This window comes from Pan troglodytes, chromosome 10, assembly GCF_028858775.2.
Source record: "Pan troglodytes isolate AG18354 chromosome 10, NHGRI_mPanTro3-v2.0_pri, whole genome shotgun sequence".
NCBI lineage: Eukaryota > Metazoa > Chordata > Mammalia > Primates > Hominidae > Pan > Pan troglodytes.
Genome location: NC_072408.2, coordinates 127,444,463 through 127,465,720, shown reverse-complemented (window position 1 = coordinate 127,465,720; position 21,258 = coordinate 127,444,463). Strand labels below are relative to the sequence as shown.

The 21,258-nt window shown below is 50.6% G+C and overlaps 2 protein-coding genes across 5 annotated transcripts in view; one reads left to right on the top strand and one right to left on the bottom strand.

The window, feature by feature from the left end:
- Window positions 1-10,269, bottom strand: part of CABP1 (calcium binding protein 1) — a 26,639-nt gene extending 16,370 nt beyond the window's left edge. Inside the window, exon 1 of one of the 4 annotated variants that reach the window (XM_009426403.4) lies at window positions 9,536-10,269. In XM_009426403.4, the coding sequence (XP_009424678.2) occupies window positions 9,536-10,189 (654 nt within the window). In that variant the 5' untranslated portion in view covers window positions 10,190-10,269. Of the gene's footprint in view, window positions 1-188; window positions 1,994-9,535 lie in introns of those variants that run through there. The other 3 variants (XM_016924388.3, XM_003313972.6, XM_054663689.2) reach the window with 3 other exon arrangements.
- LOC134807412 (uncharacterized) lies at window positions 10,097-21,258 on the top strand. The gene is made up of 2 exons (XM_063785113.1): window positions 10,097-10,825; window positions 20,373-21,258. The coding sequence occupies exon 1, from the start codon at window positions 10,165-10,167 to the stop codon at window positions 10,570-10,572; it is 408 nt and encodes a 135-aa protein (XP_063641183.1). The 5' UTR covers window positions 10,097-10,164; the 3' UTR covers window positions 10,573-10,825; window positions 20,373-21,258.

Genomic DNA, 21,258 nt, shown 5'->3' with positions numbered 1-21,258 from the left:
GCCCAAAGCCTGGGACACAGAAAACGGCAATAGGAGGGTGTTTGGGGTAGAAGCAGGGAGGCAGCCCTGGACAGAACCCCTGGGAAGGATAGCAAGCTCCAGCCACCCTTTCTGTGCCCAACCTCTGAGACAGATGGTGAGATACCCCCAATCCCCAGCCCCAGATCTTGGAAACTCCAAAAACATACCTTCCTTGAGAGATTTCTCAGTGGAGACTTGACACAGTTGCCCATCCTAAGTTGAGGCAGCCCCTCTTGGGATCCCCGGGTCCATGAAGGAGGCTCCTGGGGGACTGAGGGACTTCCGTCCCAGTCTCTGCCAACCCCAGCCTCCCTCCGTCTGTGCCGTTCTTCCTCCAGGACGGATGTGAGCCCTCTCTTGCGCGCGTGCTCTCTTACTCGTTTGCCTGCTCCTGCTCTCCGATTTTTTTTTTTTTTTTTTTTGGGTGGATTGTGTGTGTGTTTGTGTGTGGGTTTAACTTTCTGGGCACTTTCTTAAGGAGATGAAAGCAGAAGGGGAGAGTGCAGGGCACAGGGAAAGTCACCTGGAGAGCTGATGGCAGAGGGGAACCAAGCTGGAGAAGGCTGCCGGATCATCTACATCAGATTAGCGCTCAGTCCTGTCTCTGGTTCTCTCCCCTTCTCTCGGCCCCTCCTTTCCCCGCTGCCAAATCTGCAGGGAGATGGCCTCAGGGAGGGGGGCCCAGAATGGCAGCTGCGGCTGGGAATTAGGCCAGCAGGCCCAGAAAGGGAAGCTGGCTAGTTTGGGTTCCCGAAGCCAGGGTGCCTGCCGCACAGCTCCCAGCCTTGTGTGTGTGTGTGCGCGCGCGCACACACACACACACGTGCATGCACACACACGCGCGCGCACAAACACACACACACATGCATGCACACACAAGCGCTCAGGGAGATGAATGCCCCTTCCAAAGAGCAGTGAGCTGGACAAGCACTCACTGCCCCTGGCAATTCCAGCTGCATTGAGAGCTGCGGCTCCAGTCGAGAGCCTGGGAGGTCTGGTGACGCCTCCATCGTGCTCCATTTTTCACACTTGCCTTGTCACTGAAATGGGACGAGGCTCGGGGGCCGGCAGTGCAGATGAGCCAACAGTCAGATCAGATCCTTCTGCTCTGTGTGCAATTTCTCTGACCCAAAGGAAACCAGGAGATGGCCCCGAGGGGAGCATGACGGAGGCAGCGCAGGCAGAGAGGGCATGAGCAAAAGGTCTCTGAACCTCCTCCTCCTCACCCCCTGCCTCATCCACAGCAAAGACCTCTCCCCAGCTTCCTTGGGGTGCCGGGCAGAGAAGAAGCCCTTTACGAAGCGCTCTTCGAGGTCCCACAGCTGGAGCTTTTTAGATGACTGGCTCTTCCTCGTCCCTCCAGGGTCGGCTTTGATATGAATTCATCTCACGCCTCAGATGTCCGGTTTGAGACCTACAGCCCCAGCCAGATTCCCCGCGTGCAAGTGTCCCTGTTTCCTGCACCCAGCTTTTTCCAGCAGGGGGCACCAGAGATAGACTGGAAGCAGAACTCCTCCCAAGCCCATTCTTGCACGCTAGCTCAGTGTTCAGCCCGGAGAGGCTCCTTTCCCAGGAACTTTTCTCCCGTGTGGGGTGGCTGCTCAGAACTCCTGTTAGGAAGATGGGTGGGGGCGCTGCCCAGAGGGTGCTCACTCCTAGGGAGCTGGGAAGGAGGTCCCTGGATAACTCCTTGACCTCCCCGGTGCTGCTGCTGACAACCACGCAATGGTTTAATCAGGGGAGTTACTCAGCAGCCTTGTTTGGGCCAAACCTCTGGAGGGGGAGATGGAGGAGGAGGAGCCTGGGGGGCGGGTATTGATGACTAAAGAACAGAAAAGAGGGTGATGATGCGTGTCTCCTGGAAACAGCATGAATGAAGCAGGCCCAGGCAGGGGTCAGTGGACTCCAATGAATGGGAAGGACGGGGAGGTCTGGGGTTGAGTCTAGCTCTGCCAGCTTCTTTTTTTTTTTTTTTTTAGACAGTGTCTTGCTCTGTTGCCCAGGCTGGAGTGTAGTGCCGCAATCTCAGCTCACTGCAACCTCTGCCTCCTGGGTTGAAGCGATTCTCCTGGCTCAGCCTCCCGAGTAGCTAGGATTACAGACGCACACCTTCATGCCTGGCTAATTTTTGTATTTTTAGTAGAGATGGGGTTTCACCATGTTGAACAGGCTACTCTTGAACTCCTCACCTCAGGTGATCCACCTGCCTTGGCCTCCCGAAGTGCTGGGATTACAGACATGAGACACCATGCCCAGCGCTGCCAGCTTCTGACTGGGTGGCTGCCTCCCATTCCTGAACTTCAGTTTCCACCACTGGAAAATGGGGCTTTTCCTAGCTTGCTTATATAGCATACATGAGAAAGTGTAAGACACCGAATAGCTACTGGATCAGTAATTATTTAAATGGAAGAAAGAAGTATCACTTGTCCAGTGGAGAAATGTCAGGCACCGTGCTTGGCTCTGGGAACGTTGTTGGGGGATAAGAGAAACACAGTTCCTGATTTCAGGGCGCTTACATTCTAGCAGGTGGGCAGGAGATTAGAGCTGGGACATAGTTATCTGATTACATTTCAGATAAATGCTATGAAGGGAAAACACAAAAACTCTGGGAATGTGAGTGAGGGGAATCTGTCTGAGTCTAGGGGATCAGGAAAGACTTGCAGGCAAAATCTAGAAAATAGACCATATGTAGGTTCCTTTGAAACAATAGTGCTCACTAGGGACCCCAGAGGGAAGCTCAGGTTAAGGTCCAGGTATGAATGGGTGGATATATGTAAAGGCCAAAACAGCACAGCATAAAGCAGAGATTCTCAATGCTGGCTGTAGACTGGCATAACTGGGGAGCTTCCCCAGAAATTCTAACTTAATTCTGTCTCCAATGGGCACTGGGCATTGGTGTTGCTTAGTACTCCCAGGTAATTCTAACCTGCAGCCGGTGTCGGGAAGCACTGATGTAGAGGCTAAGAGCTTGGGGTGGGGCATGGTGGCTCACGCCTGTAATCCCAGCACTTTGGGAGGCATAGGCAGGTGGATCACCTGAGGTCAGGAGTTCGAGGCCAGCCTGGCCAACGTGGTGAAACCCTGTCTCTACTAAAAAAAAAAAAAAAATACAAAAGTTAGCTGGGCGTGGTGGCAAGTGCCTGCAGTCGCCGCTACTCGAGAGGCTGAGGCAAGAGAATCCCTTGAACCCGGGAGGTGGAGATTGCAGTGAGTCGAGATCGCGTCATTGCACTCCAGCCTGAGCGACAGAGTGAGACTTCATCTCAAAAAAAAAAAAAAAAAAAAAAAAAAAGGCTTGGACTGAGGAGTCACGCTGACTTGGATTCAAATCATGTCCTGGGCCGGGCATGGTGGCTCACACCTGTAATCCTTGGAGGCCAAGGCAGGAGGATCATTGAGCCCAGGAGTTCGAGACCAGCCTGGACAACATAGTGAGACCTCATCTCTATTTAAAAAAAAAAAAAATCTTGTCTGCTGCTCAGTAACCATGTGGCCTAGAGGACATGTTGATCTTTCTCGGCTTCAGTTTCTTCATTTATAAAATAGGGATTCTAATAGCACCTCCCACAGGGCTCTTGTGAGGAGCTAATGAGATAATACATGCAAAGGGCTTGGCACTGTGCCAAACATCTAGAAAGCGCCGTCTTCCCCTGCCCAGCATTGGTATTAAAGGGCCAAGCGTGGCATCCATTTATTCAGCAGGGCATCAACTCAGTCAAATCTGGTGGTTCCTGCCCCCTGCAGGCAAGTCCGGGCATAGCACCCTCTTGTCGACCTTGGGATATGCCTCTGTCCTTGGAAACAGGAGACAGGAGCCGGCAAAACCAGGTCCCTATGGAAAAATCACACACTTTGAAGAAATCCCATCCTGCTTTGGGGTCAGGTGCAGGAGCTGATACTACCTTGAGGTTTGAGGATAGCAAGGGATCCAGGGATTTCGACGTGCTTTAAAGCTTACTTAAGCTAACTTGAGCCGGGCAGATAGGCAGGAGGGACAGATGGCTCAGCCTTCAGTAGGAAATTTTAAAAGGGCTCAACAGCTGGGTATGGCGGCTTATGCCTGTAATCCCAGCACTTCAAGAGGCTGAGGTGGGAGGATCAGTTGAGGCCAGGAGTTCAAGACCAGCCTGGGCAACATAGCAAGACCCCATCTCTATTAAAATTTTTAAAATTAGCCAGGCATGGCAGCTGTGCCCCTGGTCATAGATACTCAGGAGGCTAGGGCAGGAGGATCACTTCAGCCCAGGAGTTTGAGGCTGCAGTGAGCTATGATTGTACCCTGCACTCCAGCCTGGGTGACAGAGCAAGACCTTGTCTCTTCAAAACAAAACAAAAAACAAAAAAGGCTGAACGGTGGGGGCTTCCTGTAAGGAGTGAAGCATGTTGTATGCCCTCACCTCCCATCTCTATCCACTGTGGCAGCAGCCCTTGGGCCTCCGGAAGCCCTACTTTGAGTGCTGGAATGGAATGATAGGATCAGAGGGATGAGAAGGATAAACTCATTGCTGATTATTCCTGATTAGAAGGGAGGTTGGCCTTTGGCGCTGGTCAGTTCTATCACCAGCATTTGAACTATCACCAGCCTTTGAACTTGGATGACAGCCCGGTACTAAGACACTCAGGGAAAGCTGGACTGTAACGTGAGAGGTGCTTTGCAGATGCTTCTGACGAACAGGGAACACACTTATGTGACCTCCCACCAAAGCAGCATGGCACACACAGAACAGGCAGGTATTTTCGGAGGCAGGCAGACCACAATTCTCAGCACAGTCCTGCCACCTACTTATTTACTTATTTTTAGAGACAGGGTCTCACTCTGTCACTGTGGCTAGAGTACAGTGGTGCAATCATAGTTCACTGCAGCCTCAAAGTCTTGGGCTCAAGCAATCCTCCTGACTTGGCCTCCCAAAGTGCTGCAATTACAGATGTGAACCACTACACCTGGCCCTGCCATGTACTTACTATATGACCTTTGGACAAGTCATTTCCTCTCTCTTGAGCCTTCCTCATTTCTTTTTTTTCCAGACAGAGTCTTCCTCCGTCACCCAGGCTGGAGTGCAGAGGCACAATCTCAGCTCACTGCAACCTCCACCTCCTGGGTTCAAGCAATTCTCATGCCTCAGCCTCCCGAGTAGCTGGGGTTACAGGTGCCCACCACCACACCCAGCTAATTTTTGTATTTTTAGTAGAGACGGGTCTCACTGTGTTGGCCTGGCTGGTCTCAAACTCCTGACCTCAAGTGATCCACCCACCTTGGCTTCCCAAAGTGCTGGGATTACATGTGTGAGCCACTGTGCCTGGCCAAGCCTTCCTCATTTCTAAAATTGTTGTGGTGGGGTTGGGGGGAGTTGATGATGCTAACCTTCACAGGTAGCTGTGAAGATAAGAAGACACTTTGTCCACTGTGCAGTGGGCTCTAGACTGAGGCCTCAAGTGCTACTGTTGCCTCTCAAAAACAGCTGGAGGTAAAGGCTGACCTCCTGGAGGCTCTCACTGAACTGACTCCAAGCCACTCCTATCACCTGTGGCTGATGTTAACCACAAGCTGACCCTCACTTTCCCTCTCCCCAGGCCCCAGAGAAAGTCTATAGGGGCTCCAAGCCCTCTCAGAGAGAAGGAGGGAGACACATGACTGGAGTAGGAGTGAGGAATAGACACAGCCCTATCTTAGGAACCTAGGCTTAGTGCAATTAAATCCATGACCCAAACCACCATGGCCTCTCTCCCCATCTCAACCACAGGAACTGGCCGGGCGTGGTAGCTCACTCCTGTAATCCCAGCACTTTGGGAGGTTGAGGCGGGTGGATCACTTGAGGTCAGGAGTTCGAGACCAGCCTGGCCAACGTGGTGAAACTCCATCTCTACTAACAATACAAAAATTAGCCAGGTGCGATGGCAGGCACCTGTAATTCCAGCTATTCAAGAGGCTGAAGCACGTGAATGGCTTGAATCTTGGAGGCAGAGGTTGCAGTGAGCCAAGATCATACCACTGCACTCTAGCCTGGGTGACAGAGTGACACTGTGTCTCAAAATAAACAAACAAACCACAGGAGCTAAGGAAGCCTCTGAAGTCCGGAGGCTGGTGATACCATTCATTCACTCATTCATTCATTCATTAAATACTGTGATCCTGCTATGTGCAAAGCAGTATGGGAACAGGGATAGCCTATCTGTATTAGGAGACATGTTTCTACAGCTGGAAAAATGGGAAGGATGGGACAGAGCTGTGGGTTTTATCCACATTTGCCTCCTCCACAAGGCATGTTTCTTCTCAAGCTCAGGGTAAGGAGCAGAAAGCCTGTTTCTTAAAATAGTCTTCCAAGACCTAAAGCCCCATGTCATCATGCCTCTGCCGAGTTAATTTCTGACATCACATCTTCTCTAGACAGCTGGGTGGCATGTCCTTAGCTGGCCACAAAGAGGGAGTACGGAAGATCCTTTGACATTCAGCTCCTTCCCTTAATAGCCATCCTCACCTGGCTCAGAATCAGCTTTCAAAGTACCTTACCCAGGCCCTCATTCAATTACCCTATTAATAATAGCAATAACATTAATGAAGGCTGCCCTTTATCCAGCACTCACTATGAGCCAGGCATTTGATATCCTTAATCTTGTGTAAGCCTCCTAATAACTGCAAAGCAGTTTTTGTCAATCTCATTCCTGGATGAAGAAACCAAGACCAGAGAGAGAAAATAACATGCCCAAGGACACAGAGATTGAAAGTGACAGAGCCAGGATTATAACTTGCATCTCTGCTATCTCCCAAGCCACCATTCCACACCTTAGCCTCAAAACCACGCTGTCTCCATGCATATGCAATAAGGATGCTCTATGAGGTCACTGGGAGAGTTTTCATCCCTGTTTCCTTTAAGGTAGGAATTCATCTTTGTGCCTTCAGTGTGATTCTGAACACTGGCTCTCTGAGACTATTACAAATGAAAAGGAAGAAGGCCTTGGTAGTTAATCAACAATAACAACAAAGAAGAAGAATAACTAACACTGATAGAGTTAGCAAGGGCTCCGTGCCAGGCCTGGGCCAAGCTCTCTCTATCTCTCCGTATCTCATTTAATCTCCCAAGCACCCTGATGATCCCTACATTGCAGGTAAAGAAATAGACTTGGCCAAGCACGGTGGCTCATGCCTGTCATCCCAGCACTTTGGGAGGCTGAAACAGGTGGATCACTTGAGCCCAGGATTTCCAGACTGCCCGGGCAACATAGTGAGACCCTGTCTCTATTATAAAATATATATTTTTAAAAAGAAATAGACTTAATGAGGTTAAGCAATTCACTTAAGTTAAAAACAAATGAAACTTGGGGAGACATGAAAAATATACTTCCCCAGGGCTGTATTTTTCCCTAAGCAGATCTTAACTAAAAGTTTCTGTATTCAGAACCCCATCTGCCTTCTCTTGGTTCTGACCCTGCCTCTAAGGACAGAAATCTCAATACGGAGAAAAGGGAAGAAAAGATTAATTCCTCTCTGTCACAGGAGACTGGAGGCTCTGACACGAAAGTCCCAGCCTGGGTTTGCTGTTGTTGCTCACGTAGATGACTTGGAGGTGTCAGATGGAAGCCCAAACTGAATGTGCTGGGCTTTAAAGTAAAAGCCCGCAGCTCTGAGAGGCAAGAGCTTCCACAGGGAGGTAGTAAATATTTGATGGGAACTTCCAGCTCCTCCTGACTCAGGTGACCCTGGTGACATTTCAGAACATTGGGCCGGAGAATTCACTTAATGACTGAGAAATTAGAAGGAGAAACAAAAGCACGTCGCTACAATGCTCAGAGCTCAGAAAGGACTCATGCAGGCAAATTCTGCAAGACAGGAAAGAAAGGACTCTTTTTTTTTTTTTTTTTTCAGGAGCTGAGTCAGATCAGCTGCAAACTGAGTAACCAGAAAGTGTATGATTCTAGGCCAATGACCTACCCTTCCAAACTGCTAGGTACAGCCAGGGCCCTGGCTATCTGGTTCACTGTTGTCTTCCTGGTGTCTAGCAAATGTCTGAACAAACAAACCACAGGAACTAAGGAAACCCCTGAAGGTTTCCTTAATAAATGCTCAAGAAATAATTGATAAATGAACGAATTGGTATCACCCATTCAACAACCCAGCACTCCTGCTGCAACCCAGCCCCAATCCAAAGACCACTCGTGCCCTGGCAGCCTACACCTCCTCATTAACACAAACCACTGCAGTGAACTCCCCTGACACATCGCCTCACTAACTCTCACGGCTCTGCATCCACATCTCTACTCCAGAGAACTGTTTCCAGCTAACTCGGCTAACGAGGGCTCCCTGCAGGAACAAAGCCACACACCACTGCCCTATGGCCCCACCACAGCAGCCCCACGCAACCCAAATCCATGTGCGGCTGCCTTCATGTCAGACCTCCACCAGCATCAGCCACTGCCGAGTAGTATTTTGAAAAGAAATGTGCAGATCTGAAGCAAAACACACAGGGCCTCCTTGGAATTCTGATCCGGCGTGGCAAGCCAGGAGCTTGAAACAGCTTCTTTATGCTAGATCTCAGCACAGAAAGGCACAGCCCCCCCTGTTTCCCTACAAACCACGCAAACGCTCTAATCAGACCTCTGCATGACACCTCTCGGAGGCTGCCACAGAACTGTCTCAAAGCTGTGCCAATGAGTTTGACTTGATTACAGACTCCGAACTAGGGGAAACCCTGGCTTTTTTGCTCAGGAGTTCAGAGGTTTCCTTCTACTGAGCCTGTTTCCCCAGCAGCACAGCCTCAAACTGTAGACCTATATTGTGACTACGGAGCTGCTTTTAAAGGGCAGGCTCCCAGGTGCCTGGGACTCTTGAGGGAAAGCCCTGAGGGAACCACTGATGACCTCTTCGTGGCCTTTCTCACCCTTCCAATGGCATCCCTAGAGTGACAGCCTCCTTAAACCACCCCAAAGTTCCAGTTTGAGCCACAGCTCTGCATGCCCCTCCATGCCTACCCAGACACCTCTTCTCTTTCCTCATATTTTTGGATCTCCTAACTTTTCTCAGGCCTTCAGGGACATGATAGGCAGTGGCCAGTGTCCCTCGCCCTCAAGTAATTCTGTGTTCTCTGAGGTCCCCTCTCTTGACCCCCAGACTCCAAACCGCTTGCTCTCCTGAGTCCCTCCCTGGCGGTACTGGCCAGAGGCCAGAGGAGTGGGTTTGGCGCCACCTGCTCGGAGCGCCCCTCCTTGACCCCCGCAAATCTCCAGGACGGTCGTAGAGGTCGCTGTCTTCCAGGACTGGCGGGTTCCGGCGGGTATGAGGGAGGCTAGCGGGGAGGGCCTTGCCCCAAGAGGCCCGGAGCGTGGACAGCGCACGGGGTGCTGAATCAGGCACGGGGAGGAGGAGTGCCGGCAAGGGCGCCGGCCCGGGGAGGACGAGGTGAGCCGAGGTGTGACCCGTGGGGGACCACGGGCCGCGGGAGGAGGCTGTGGACGCGCAGCCGCGGCCGGCAGGGTCCCGAGCGCCTTTCCCGGGAGCGCTGACGGGAGGCGCGGCCCTTACCTGGCCAAAGGCGGAGCTGAGCATGGGGCGCAGCCGGTGGAGGAACGGGTCCGCCTCGGACGCGGCGGCTGGAACGGAGTCCCCGCGGCCCCGGGCTCGCAGAGAGCCCCGGAGGCCGAGCGCCGGGGACAGTCCCCGTTCCTCCCCATCCCGCCCGCGGGCCGGCGGCAGCGGCGACGACGGCGAAGGTCGGGACGCCGCGGCCGGCAGCGCCTCCCGGGGCCTGCAGTGCGCCTGGGAGAGCACACGCTGGCTCCCCCGCGCGCCCTCCTCTCGCGGCGCCGGCCGGCACAGGGGCCTTCGCGAACTGGGGTCCCCGGACGACTGCGGCGTCGCCGGGCAGGAGCCGGGTAGCCGGCGGCTAGGCAGCCCCGGGTCCCGGGCAGGGCCGTGGCGGGGAGCCCGGCTGCCCCCGCTCGCCGCCGCCGCCGCCGCCTTCAGCAGCGACGTCTTGGACTCGCTTTTGGCGATGTGCGAGCTCATCGCGGCGGGGCCCGCGCTCGCATGGCCCGGCGGGGGCGGCGCGGTGCGGCGCGGCGCGGGGCCCCCGGCGGGCAGAGAACGGGGCTCCCGGCGGGAGCCAAGCCCGAGGACGCGCTGGAGGCGGGCGCCGTCCCCCGGCCGCTTAAATGCGGCCCCGTCGCCGCCGCCCATGTGACAGCGCAGCCTCTACGCCCGGAGCCCGGAGCTCCCGGCGGCTGGCGGTGCAGATCTGGGGGCGCTGCCGGCTGTCCCCGGAGAGCCCACCCCCGGCTCCCTGGCGGCCCAGGTACCGCCGCGCCCCGCCCCTTGCCCCGCCCCGCCCTGGGGGAGCCCCGCTTCCGGGCGGCCCCTGGCGGCGAAGGGGACGCTGCAACGCGGAGCGGGAGCACGAGGAGGGAAGGGGCTTGGCAATGGGCCCCAAAGAGGCCGAGACCCCGGGAGTGCCGGCAGCGCTCTTTATCACGCCTGGAGGCTCCTGCAGAGCCCCGGAACCGCCCGAACCTCCAGAAATGCAGGCAGGGTGCACTCCCCAGGGGGTACAACTTTGGCAATGAGGACTACAGAGGTCCGGGGAGAACCGGAGACCCGAGGAGCATGAAGGCACTCTGTGACACCACTGCCTACAAACGCAGGGGCCGGAATGCAGTGACAGGACACTGCTGGGAGGAAAGGCTCCCAGCGCCTCCGTGTGGGGCTGCCTCCACTCCCAATACCGTGCGGGGGGACTAGGACGACCCTGGTAAGTCAGCCACAGGATATCAGTTCTCAGAATAGAAGAGAAGCCAGGTCTGGCAGCACCTGATGATGGTAAGTCTCAGGTAGGACCCATTTGCTGCCCCTCCAGCTCTTGTCCCCTCTTTCACCTTCCTGCCTTTCTAGATGCTACAGAAATTCCTGCTCTCGGTGGGCAGCCAGGGAGCCTCCCAGGCCTGATCTGAATCTCAAATCCCAGCTCTGCCACCTACCATCTGGGTAACTTGGGCAGGTGTCATCAACCTCTCTGAGCCTTGTTCTCCTCTTCTGTAAAATGCAGATGATAAGCATAACTAATTTGTTGGTAACAGCAGACGATACTATGCACACAAAAGGCCTAGCCCAGTGCTCGGACAGGGGACCATCCAGTTAAGCCAGTTCCCTTCCCCCTGCACATCCTGAGTCCCCATCTACCATTCTTCTTTAGTATCCGGTGCTTGAGCTTTGCGGGGGGGCTGGAGGGGTTCCTCCCAGGCTCTCCCTGTTCTGGTCCCTGGCCCCAATGCCATCCACAGTCTGGTCACCGCTCGGCCTCATTAAAAGGATACACGAGGCCGGGCACAGTGGCTCGCACCTGTAATCCCAGCACTTTGGGAGGCCAAGACCGGCGGATCACTTGAGGTCAGGAGTTCGAGACCAGCCTGGCCAACATGGTGAAACCCTGTCTCTACTAAAAATACAAAAATTAGCCAGGCGTGGTGGTGGGCGCCTGTAATCCCAGCCACTTGTAGGCATGAGAATAACTTGAACCCGGGAAGTGAAAGTTGCAGTGAGCCGAGATTGGGTCACTACACTCCAGCCTGGGCAACAGAGTGAGACCCTGTCTCAAAAAAAAAAAAAAAAAGGTACACAAACAGATTGCCGATATTACACTTCACTCATGCCAAGAGTTCATCCTTCTCTGCACTGTCTGCTTCTTTACAGAGTCTTGCTCTGTCACCAGGCTGGAGTGCAGTGGCACGATCTCGGCTCACTGCAACCTCTGCCCCCCGGGTTCAAGCGATTCTCCTGCCTCAGCCTCCCGAGTAGCTGGGATTACAGGCACCCGCCACCACACCCAGCTAATTTTTTGTATTTTTAGTAGAGATGGGGTCTCACCATGTTAGCCAGGATGGTCTCGATCTCCTGACCTCATGATCTGCCCGCCTTGGCCTCCCAAAATGCTGGGATTACAGGCGTGAGCCACCGCGCTGGGCCCTGTGTGCCTCTTTTACTTATCCATAGGCAAGGAATTAAGGAAAATGGATGGGCTGGGAAAGCAACTGCCCAGAGGCTAAAGTAAACTAGGAAAGTGTGGCAAATTGTTCCCCAGATCAGCTACCCTTAAGGGACTGAATTGCCATATCAAAGCCACTCAGGTTCCTAAAGCCCAAATCCTGAAGCAGCCTGGGGCGTTGCAGCCCTGAAGGCTCATTGCAGGGTCCTCTGGGATATGCAGGGTGTAATGAGTCCACCCTTTGAGTTCGAGGTCAGTCAATGTCTTACCTGCTCCAGCCCTCAGAATAATCAGTGTTTGGCAGGATTAAAAACAAAGGCACATTCAATATAAATCACAAGAGATAAAGAACCTTATCAGAAACCCTCAGGAGCCAATGAGAGGCAGAGGACTGCTGGGTATTCTAAATCCCTGCTGTGCCACTGTTGGTAACCTTTCTGAAATGCCCTAAATATTTTTGGGCAAGACCTCGGTCACCAACTAGTTTTTGAAAAACTGAAGAATCTGATTATGTTACCTATGATTACTAGAGTAAATAAATAAAAATTATGTCCATGAAGCAAATGGATGAAACACCTTCACTCATATCCCAGATAATCCTGGATGTATGCCAGAATTCCATTTCATTTGTAAAATGTATTAATTTGGTCACTTATTTGACAAATATGTATCCAACCAGGCACTGCAGTAGTCATCTTGGATACAAAGATTGATCCATTCATTCAACAAATAATTGAGTGCCTGTTATCTGCCAGGCAGTGTTCTAGGTACCAGGGATATGATAGCAAACAAAATGGTCTCTATCCTCAGCAACAAATAAACAAATACATAAATGCATGGAAAAGTAATGGTGACAAACTGGTGGTGTTTCTGCCATGGGGAGAAATAAAGCAGGTAAGAGACTAGGGTTTAACGGGCGGTGCTATTTTATTTATTTATTTAATATTTTTACATAGAGACAGGGTCTTGCTATGTTGGCCAGGTTGGTCTTAAACTCCTGACATCAAGCAATCTTCCCACCTCGGCCTCCTAAAATGCTGGGATTACAGGCATGAACCACTGTGCCCGACTGAGGGTGCTCTTTTAGAGAGCGATTAGGGAAGGCCTCTCTGCAGAGGGAATATCTGAGTAGAAACTCAAATGAAGTAAAGGAGGAAGTCATGTATATATCTGGGAGAAGAGCTTCCCTGGCAGAGGGAGGCTGTTCAAAAGCCCTGAGGAGGGAATAGCTTGGCATGTTCCAGGAGAAGCGGAGATAAAGGAGGCTGGAGTGAGCGAGGGGGAAAGTAGGAGAGATGAAACTGGAGAGGAGGCCGGGCACGGTGGCTCAAGCCTGTAATCCCAGCACTTTGGGAGGCCGAGGCGGGTGGATCACGAGGTCAGGAGATCGAGACCATCCTGGCTAACACGGTGAAACCCCGTCTCCACTAAATATACACACACAAAAAAAAAATTAGCCGGGCGTTGTGGCGGGCGCCTGTAGTCCCAGATACTCGGGAGGCTGAGGCAGGAGAATGGCGTGAACCCAGGGGGCGGAGCTTGCAGTGAGCCGAGATCGCGCCACTGCACTCCAGCAGCCTGGGCGACAGAGCGAAACTCCGTCTCAAAAAAAAAAAAAACAAAACAAAAAAAAAAAAACAGAAACTGGAGAGGAAAGCAGGGGCCAAAAATGTCAAGGCTTTGGGTTTCCTCTAAGTATGAAGGGAAGCCACTGGTGGGTTTGCAGCAGTGGGTGGCATATGATAGTTGACATTATTAAAGCACCACTGGGGCCAGGTACAATGGCTCATGCCTGTAACCCCAGCACTTTGGGAGGCCAAGGCAGGAGGAATCGCCTGATGTTAAGAGTTCAAGACTAGCCTAGGCAACATGGTGCAACCTCATCTCTACCAAAGAAATATATACAAAAATTAGCCGGGCTTGTTGGCATGAACCTGTAGTCCCAGCTACTTGGGAGTCTCAGGTGGGAAGATGGCTTGGGCCCTGGAGCCAGAGACTGCAGTGAGCCAAGATCCCACCACTGCACTCCAGCCTGGGCAAAAGAGCCAAACCCTGTCTCAAAAAAAAAAAAAAAAAAAAAAAAAGGCAGAGGGTCAGGGGAGAAAACCAACTAAACTATAATGGGAAACGTGTAATAAGGGGATTATGAGCTAAGTTATATGGGAGAACCCTAAGGGGAGCTAGAGAAAGCATTAGAGGATGTCACATTTGAGCTGCTTTTTGAAGAATAAGTGAAATTCCATCAGATGAATAAGGAGGGCCAAAGGAAGGTCATGCCAGGCAGGGGACATAGATTAAGTCAGGGTTGGGAGTGTGAACCTGCACGGCGTGCTTGGGAATCATTTGGCGATTGAAGGGGGAGGGAAAATGAGGGCTGGGAAATGGGCCTAGAAAGGTGGTTTGGAACTAGACCATGAAAGATCTTGAGTGTGACATTCAGCAGTTTGTACTTTATTTTATTGGCAATGGAGAATGCTTGAAGGTTTTGTGAGCTTGTGTAGGATGCAAGCAGAACTGTGTTTTTGAAATGATGCTTCAAAATGCAATGCAAAATGCAAGCAGAACTGTGGTTTTTTTTGGTTTTTGCTTTTTGTTTTTGAGATGGAGTCTCACTCTGTCACCTAGGCTGGAGTGAAGTGGTCCAACCTCCGCCTCCCAGGTTCAAGCAATTCTCCTGCCTCAGCCTCCCGAGTAGCTGGGATTATAGGTGCCCGGCACCATGCCCAGCTAATTTTTTTTTTGTATTTTTAGTAGAGACAGTTTTTCACCAGGTTGGCCAGGCTGGTCTCAAAACTCCTGACCTCAAGTGATCCGCCCACCTTGGCCTCCCAAAGTGCTGGGATGACAGGCGTGAGCCACCGCGCCTGGCCCAGAACTGTGTTTTTGAAATGATGCTTCAAAAATGCAATGCAAAAAATACATTGTCAGGTGGGCTGGAAGGAGACTGAAGGCAAGACCAATGAGGTTCATTCGCTTAACAGAAATTACTGAATGCCCACCAAGGACTAGGCCTCAGGAATAGAATAGTTAACAAGTGAATATTATACCTTTCTTCATGGACTTTAAGTCTGGTGGGGAGAACATGAGGACTAATTTCAGAGGCTGGGTCAGATCCAGGAATATTCCAGCAATGCCATCACTAAGACATGGAAAATCCTGAATGTGGAAAATGAGAATGGCTTGCCTCACTGATTGTGAGATACAGCGGAAATCCAGTTGCTTCAAAGTATCCTGCCATGTAAAAACGATTTTAAAAGAATCTTTTTGGGTTGTATATACCTTTACAGCTTTAAAAGCACTTTCACGGCCAGGCACGGTGGCTCGAGCCTGTAATCCCAGCACTTTAGGATGCCAAGGCGGGAGGATCACCTGAGGTCAGGAGTTCGGGACCAGCCTGGCAAACATGGTGAAATCCTGTCTCTACTAAAACTACAAAAATTAGCCGGGTGTGGTGGCGGGTGCCTGTAAACCCAGCTACTCCGGAGGCTGAGGCAGGAAAATCGCTTGAACCTGGGAGGCGGAGGTTGCAGTGAGCCAAAATCGTGCCATTGCACTCCAGCCAGGGCGACAGTGTGAAACTCCAGCTCAAAAAAAAAAAAAAAAAAAAGCTCTTTCACATAAAGCCTCTCATTTGCCTTTAGGTGTTACACAAATTGTAATTATTAAATAATTACCTGTTGTTATATTATTTGACTGTATAATCATTGGTTAAAACTAGGCAGAAAAAGAGCTGTTTTGCAGCACTGGAAAGGCATCTCAGCATACAAGGGCAGTGAAACAGAAAAGGTGGGTTTGGGAGGACTGCATCAGTGCAGAGTGTTTAGCTGTCTTTATGCCTCATTTCTAAGAGAATCCATCCAGGAAGAGTAAGAGCAAAACTCCTAAAATGTACCTGGATCTCTCATTTAACAGATCGCAGTTTGATGATGCCATGTCCCTGTAGCAAACTCCTCTAAACATTGTTGTTTCCTCACCAAGACTGTATGTCATGTTTAGAGTCTTGAAAAAGGTTGTGGAGCATTTACACGGTGGTGCTTGAATTCATTCTCTGTGACGTTCTTTGTCTAACTTGTTCCTTTCTGCTATTGTCACAATCAAATTTTGCACTTAATCTCCCCTTGTTTTCAGATGACAATATCTCTGTTATGTTTCAGAAAGCTGGGATTACAAAATGTTCTTAGAGTTTTAAGTCCTCTGTGTGATTGGGAAACTCAGGAAAGGATTGGATGAGATTTTAGAGGGTGGGGGTAATGGGTCAGTGGACTACATAGAGGATTCTTTTCCAGTAATCTGCCCTTGGACCCAAATGTTCATCACTTGAGAGGATGTCAAGATTTTTATTTTTCAAGACAAAGCCTCACTCAGTTGCTCAGGCTGGAGTGCAGTGGTGCCATCATAGCTCACTGGAGACTTGACCTCCCAGGCTCAAGCATTCCTCCCACCTCAGCCTCCCAAGCAGCTGGGACTATAGGTACATGCCAGCATGCCCACCTAATTTTTTTATTTGTAGTAGAGATGAAGTCTCACTCAGTTGCCCAGGTTGGTCTCAAACTCCTCAGCTCAAGCAGTCCTCCCACCTCAGCCTCCCAAAGTGCTGGGATAACAGGTGTGAGCCACCACGTCCAACCTCCAAGATTTTTAAAATAAAAATGAAAAGGGTTTTTATGGGTTACAAGAATTTATGCCTGGGACTAGGCGCAGCAGCCCATGCCTGTAATCCCAGCACTTTGGGAGGCCAAGGCGGGTGGATCACTTGAGTCAGGAGTTCGAGAACAGCCTGGCCAACATGGTGAAATCCTGGCTCTACTAAAAATACAAAAATTAGCTGGGTGTGGTGGCACATGCCTATAGTCCCAGCTACTTGGGAGGCTGAGTCAGGAGAATCACTTGAACCCAGGAGGCAGAGGTTGCAGTGAGTGGAGATTGTGTCATTGCACTCCAGCCTGGGTGACACAGCAAGACTCAGTCTCAAAAAAAAAAAAAAAAGCCTGGATCAAAACTGAACTGTACACTTAAGACTGTACATCTTACTGTGTATAAATAATAATTCAATAAAAAGAAAAATCAAACCATCAGGACAGATAGAGCAAAAATAATTAATACTGACAAGTACAACGGTTGACTGGACCTAATTTTTTTTTTTTTTTTTTTTTTTTTTGAGACAGAGTCTCACTCTGTTGCCAGGCTGGAGTGTGGTGGCTCGATCTCGGCTCACTGCAACCTCTGCCTCCTGGGTTCAAGCGATTCTCCTGCCTCAGCCTCCCAAGTAGCTGGGACTACAGGCACATGCCACCATGCCCAACTAATTTTTGTATTTTTAGTAGAGACAGGGTTTCACCATGTTGGCCAGGATGGTCTGGATCTCTTGACCTCATTATCTGCCTGTTTTGGCCTCCCAAAGTGCTGGGATTACAGGCATGAGCCACCGCGCCTGGCCTAATTTTTTTTTTATTTGTGGTAGAGATGAGGTCTCGCTCAGTTGCCCAGGCTGGTCTCAAACTCCTTAGCTTAAAAGATCCTCCTACCTCGGCCTCCCAAAGTGCAGGGATTACAGTCATGAGCTACTGTACCCGGCCTCCATTTTTAACATAAAAATGAAAAGGTGTATGGGTTGCAAGAATACATGTATGGGTCAAAACTGAACTATACACTCAAGACTGTACATCTCACTGCATATAAATAATAACTCAATAAAAAGAAAAATCAAACCATCAGGACAGATAGAGCAAAAATAATTAATACTGACAAGTACAACGGTCGACTGGACCTTCTTAGGGGCATGAATTATGATTTTGGTGACTGAACTCACTTGGTTACTGAGGCAAAGGAGGGAATAAGCATTGATGAAGGAAATCCTGTCCCTTACAGATGACTGATGGGTCAGAAGTTACCGTCTTTTAAAAACAGTACACTTGGGGCCGGGCATGGAGGCTCACGCCTGTAATCCCAGCACTTTGGGATGCTGAGGCGGGCGGATCACCTGAGATCGGGAGTTCGGGACCAGCCTGACCAACATGGAGAAACCCCATCTCTGCTAAAAATACAAAATTAGCCGGGCATGGTGGCGCATGCCTGTAATCCCAGCTACTCAGGAAGCTGAGGGAGGAGAATTGTTTGAACCCAGGAGGCGGAAGTTGCTAAGAGCCAAGATCGCGCCATTGCACTCCAGCAGCACACTTGGCCAGGCACAGTGGCTCATGCCTGTAATCCCAGCACTTTGGGAGGCCAAGGTGGGTGGATCACTTGAGGTCAGGAGTTTGAGACCAGCCTGACCAACATGGTGAAACCCATGTCTACTAAAAAAACAAAAATTTGCCACACGTGGTGGCAGGAGCCTCTAATCCCAGCTACTCGGGAGGCTGAGGCACAAGAACCGCTTGAACCCGGGAGGCAGAGGTTGCAGTGAGCTGATATCCTGTCACGGCATTCCAGCCTCGGCGATAGAGCGAGACTCTGTCATAAATAAATACATAAATACATAAATACATAAATAAATAGCACGCCTGACCTCCAAATGTTAGAACCTATCATCTCCATCATTCCTCATTCAGAATATTCCCCCCTATCTTTGCCTAATCCAGAGCAGTTCACAACCTCTCGGAGATCCTCAATGGATGCAGGAAGTGGTCACCCCCTATGCTTTGCACCTTTAATACTGGTGCCATGCACCCCAGTGCTCTAACAGGGTAGATACATTCGATAAGTTGACCACACACCAGAAGCCACCCATGACATCTATGCAGTTTCCATGAGGCGAAATGCAACCCATGTTCAGATGACCCCACCACATTCCAGCCACCGTGGCCTCCTTTATGGTCTGTCTTCCCACATCCCATTAAACTATATGTTCCATGAAAGCAGAGACAAGCTCTGATTTATATACATCCTGCACTTAGCACAGTGACCAAAACATAATAGCATGATAGGTGCTCACATGATATTATTTAGTGAATGAATAACAAATTTTTAAAAAGAAAACCATTATTGCTTTTTGTTTGTTTGTTTGTTTTGTGATGGAGTCTTGCTCTGTCACCCAGGCTAGAGTGCAGTGGTACAATCTCGGCTGACTGCAACCTCTGCCTCCCAGGTTCAAGCAATTCTCCTGCCTCAGCCTCCCAAGTAGCTGGGATCACAGGCGTGCACCACCACAGCTGGCTAATTTTTATATTTATATTAGAGACGGGGTTTTGCCATGTTGACCAGGCTGGTCTCGAACTCCTGACCTCAGGTGATCCACCCACCTAGGCCTCCCAAAGTGCTGGGATTACAGGTGTGAGCCACCACACCTGCCCATTATTGCTTTTATAGAAATGAGTCCTCTATGCCTGGACCCAGTGCATGGGGGAGGGTGGCCATAAAAGAAGATGCTGCAGGGGCTCTGGTTCTCCTTCAGACAGCTCATTTCTGCTGTGTGCAAATACAACCTGGATCCTGAGTGACAGCAAGCATAAAGGTGTATGTGACCTTTAAGGACCAGGCATGTTTTCGCCACATGCAGGAGGGTTCTATGTTTTAATTGCCTGGAGGTTCCATCCAAAAGCAGTCAGGCAACAGTGCAGTCTGTGAGCAGCGCGGTTACATCTGTGGCACTGGGAGTGGTGCCTGGCCCTGCACCAAGAAGACCTACTGGTACTGCACGGTGAAAGCAAACTGGGTTCAGCAAAGGAAGCTCCCATTGCTGCATGGACAGGTAGAGCTCCTCATGAAATTGAATAAAATAAGACCCTCTCAACAGACTTTAAGTATTAGCAGAGGGACGGGAGCATGGGGAATTCAAAGATCCAACTCTTTACCCAGTAGTATGGAAGTATTTCAATATTTTAACAATTGAAAAGCAATACCAGAGCATATCAGCCACTTTCCAGTCCTAAATATTAGAACTCTGCCCACCACTCCTTTCCTTTGGATGCTGCCACTTCCAGATTTTTAAACAAGATGTATAGGCAGTACCTTTACTAGGACATCTCAGCATTGTGGTTCTGGCTGACAGGGCCTTGCCAGGAGGCTCCTCACCTTACAGAGTTCTGAGATAATTTTCCCTTCGTAAGTGACATCACCGACCTGAAGGTGGACTCCAGATAACTGCCCTATCTGGGGAACAATCATTTCTGAAGATATGTGACTCGCTGTTGGAGAAATTCAGAGACCTTATCAAGCAGATCTCTACTCTCCCAGCTCTGACACAGCCAGCCCTGTCCCTGTGCTGTGTGTAACCCAGCAACAAAGATGTACACAGGGACCAGGCTGAAGGAGGGAGTCACCATTCTGAAGCTAAAAATCTCCAAAGATGCTCGGCCTTTAACGGAGGAGGGCTTTTAGAAAAAAATCCAGCAAATTCTCTGCCCTTTCAACTTCACTTTCTGTTCTCTTTTTATCTGCTTTCAGCATTTCCAATTAATCTTGGAATGAGAGCCGAGGGCAAGAAGCCAGCGGTGCCTGAGGGATGCTAAAGAGCCAACCGATCCAGGGAAACAAATGCCAGCGAGGGACCCCACAGCAAAGAGACAGACACTGTGAGCAACTCTCCTGTTACCATGAGGCTTGCGAGGCGTGTGCGCGGGTCTCCGCATTGGCACCATCTGCCAATTCCTCAGGAGGACAGAACAAACCAGTGAGGCATGAAGATTAGATTATGTAACGCTCGAGGATTGCTGTTTTCAAAGAGGAAACAAATGGAATGAATTGATTTGCTTGTCAAAGTCATGTCACTAAAGGAGATCTATTCCCTCCCCTTCTAAGAGGACCTCATTAAAGAGTGGAATGATTTCACAGATTCAGAAAATGTGAGACCACAATCCACTCCATTCATAAGAGCAAGTCCACTTTCCAGAGTCACACTCACACATTCTATTCTGGTCCCCGGGCCTGAAAAAATGTCTATCCAGCTACAACCTAAAGGGTACTGACCTGGTGAGGAACATAATTGTCAGCTGCTAGCCATAAGATTCAGAGCCGGAGGCCAGGCGTCATGGCTTATGCTGGTAATCCCAGCACTTTGGGAGGCCGAGGTGGGTGGATCATGTGAGGTCAGAAGTTCAAGACAGCCTGGCCAACACGGTGAAACCTCGTCTCTACTAAAAATACAAAAATTACCTGGGCATGGTGGCACACACCTGTAACCCCAGCTACTGGGGAGGCCAACGCCTGAGAATCACTTGAGCCCAAGAGGCAGAGGTTGCAGTGAGCCAAGATCACACCACCGCACTCCAGCCTGGGGGACAGAGTGAGACGCTGTCTCAAAAAAATAAAAATAAAAAATCAGAACCTGTGA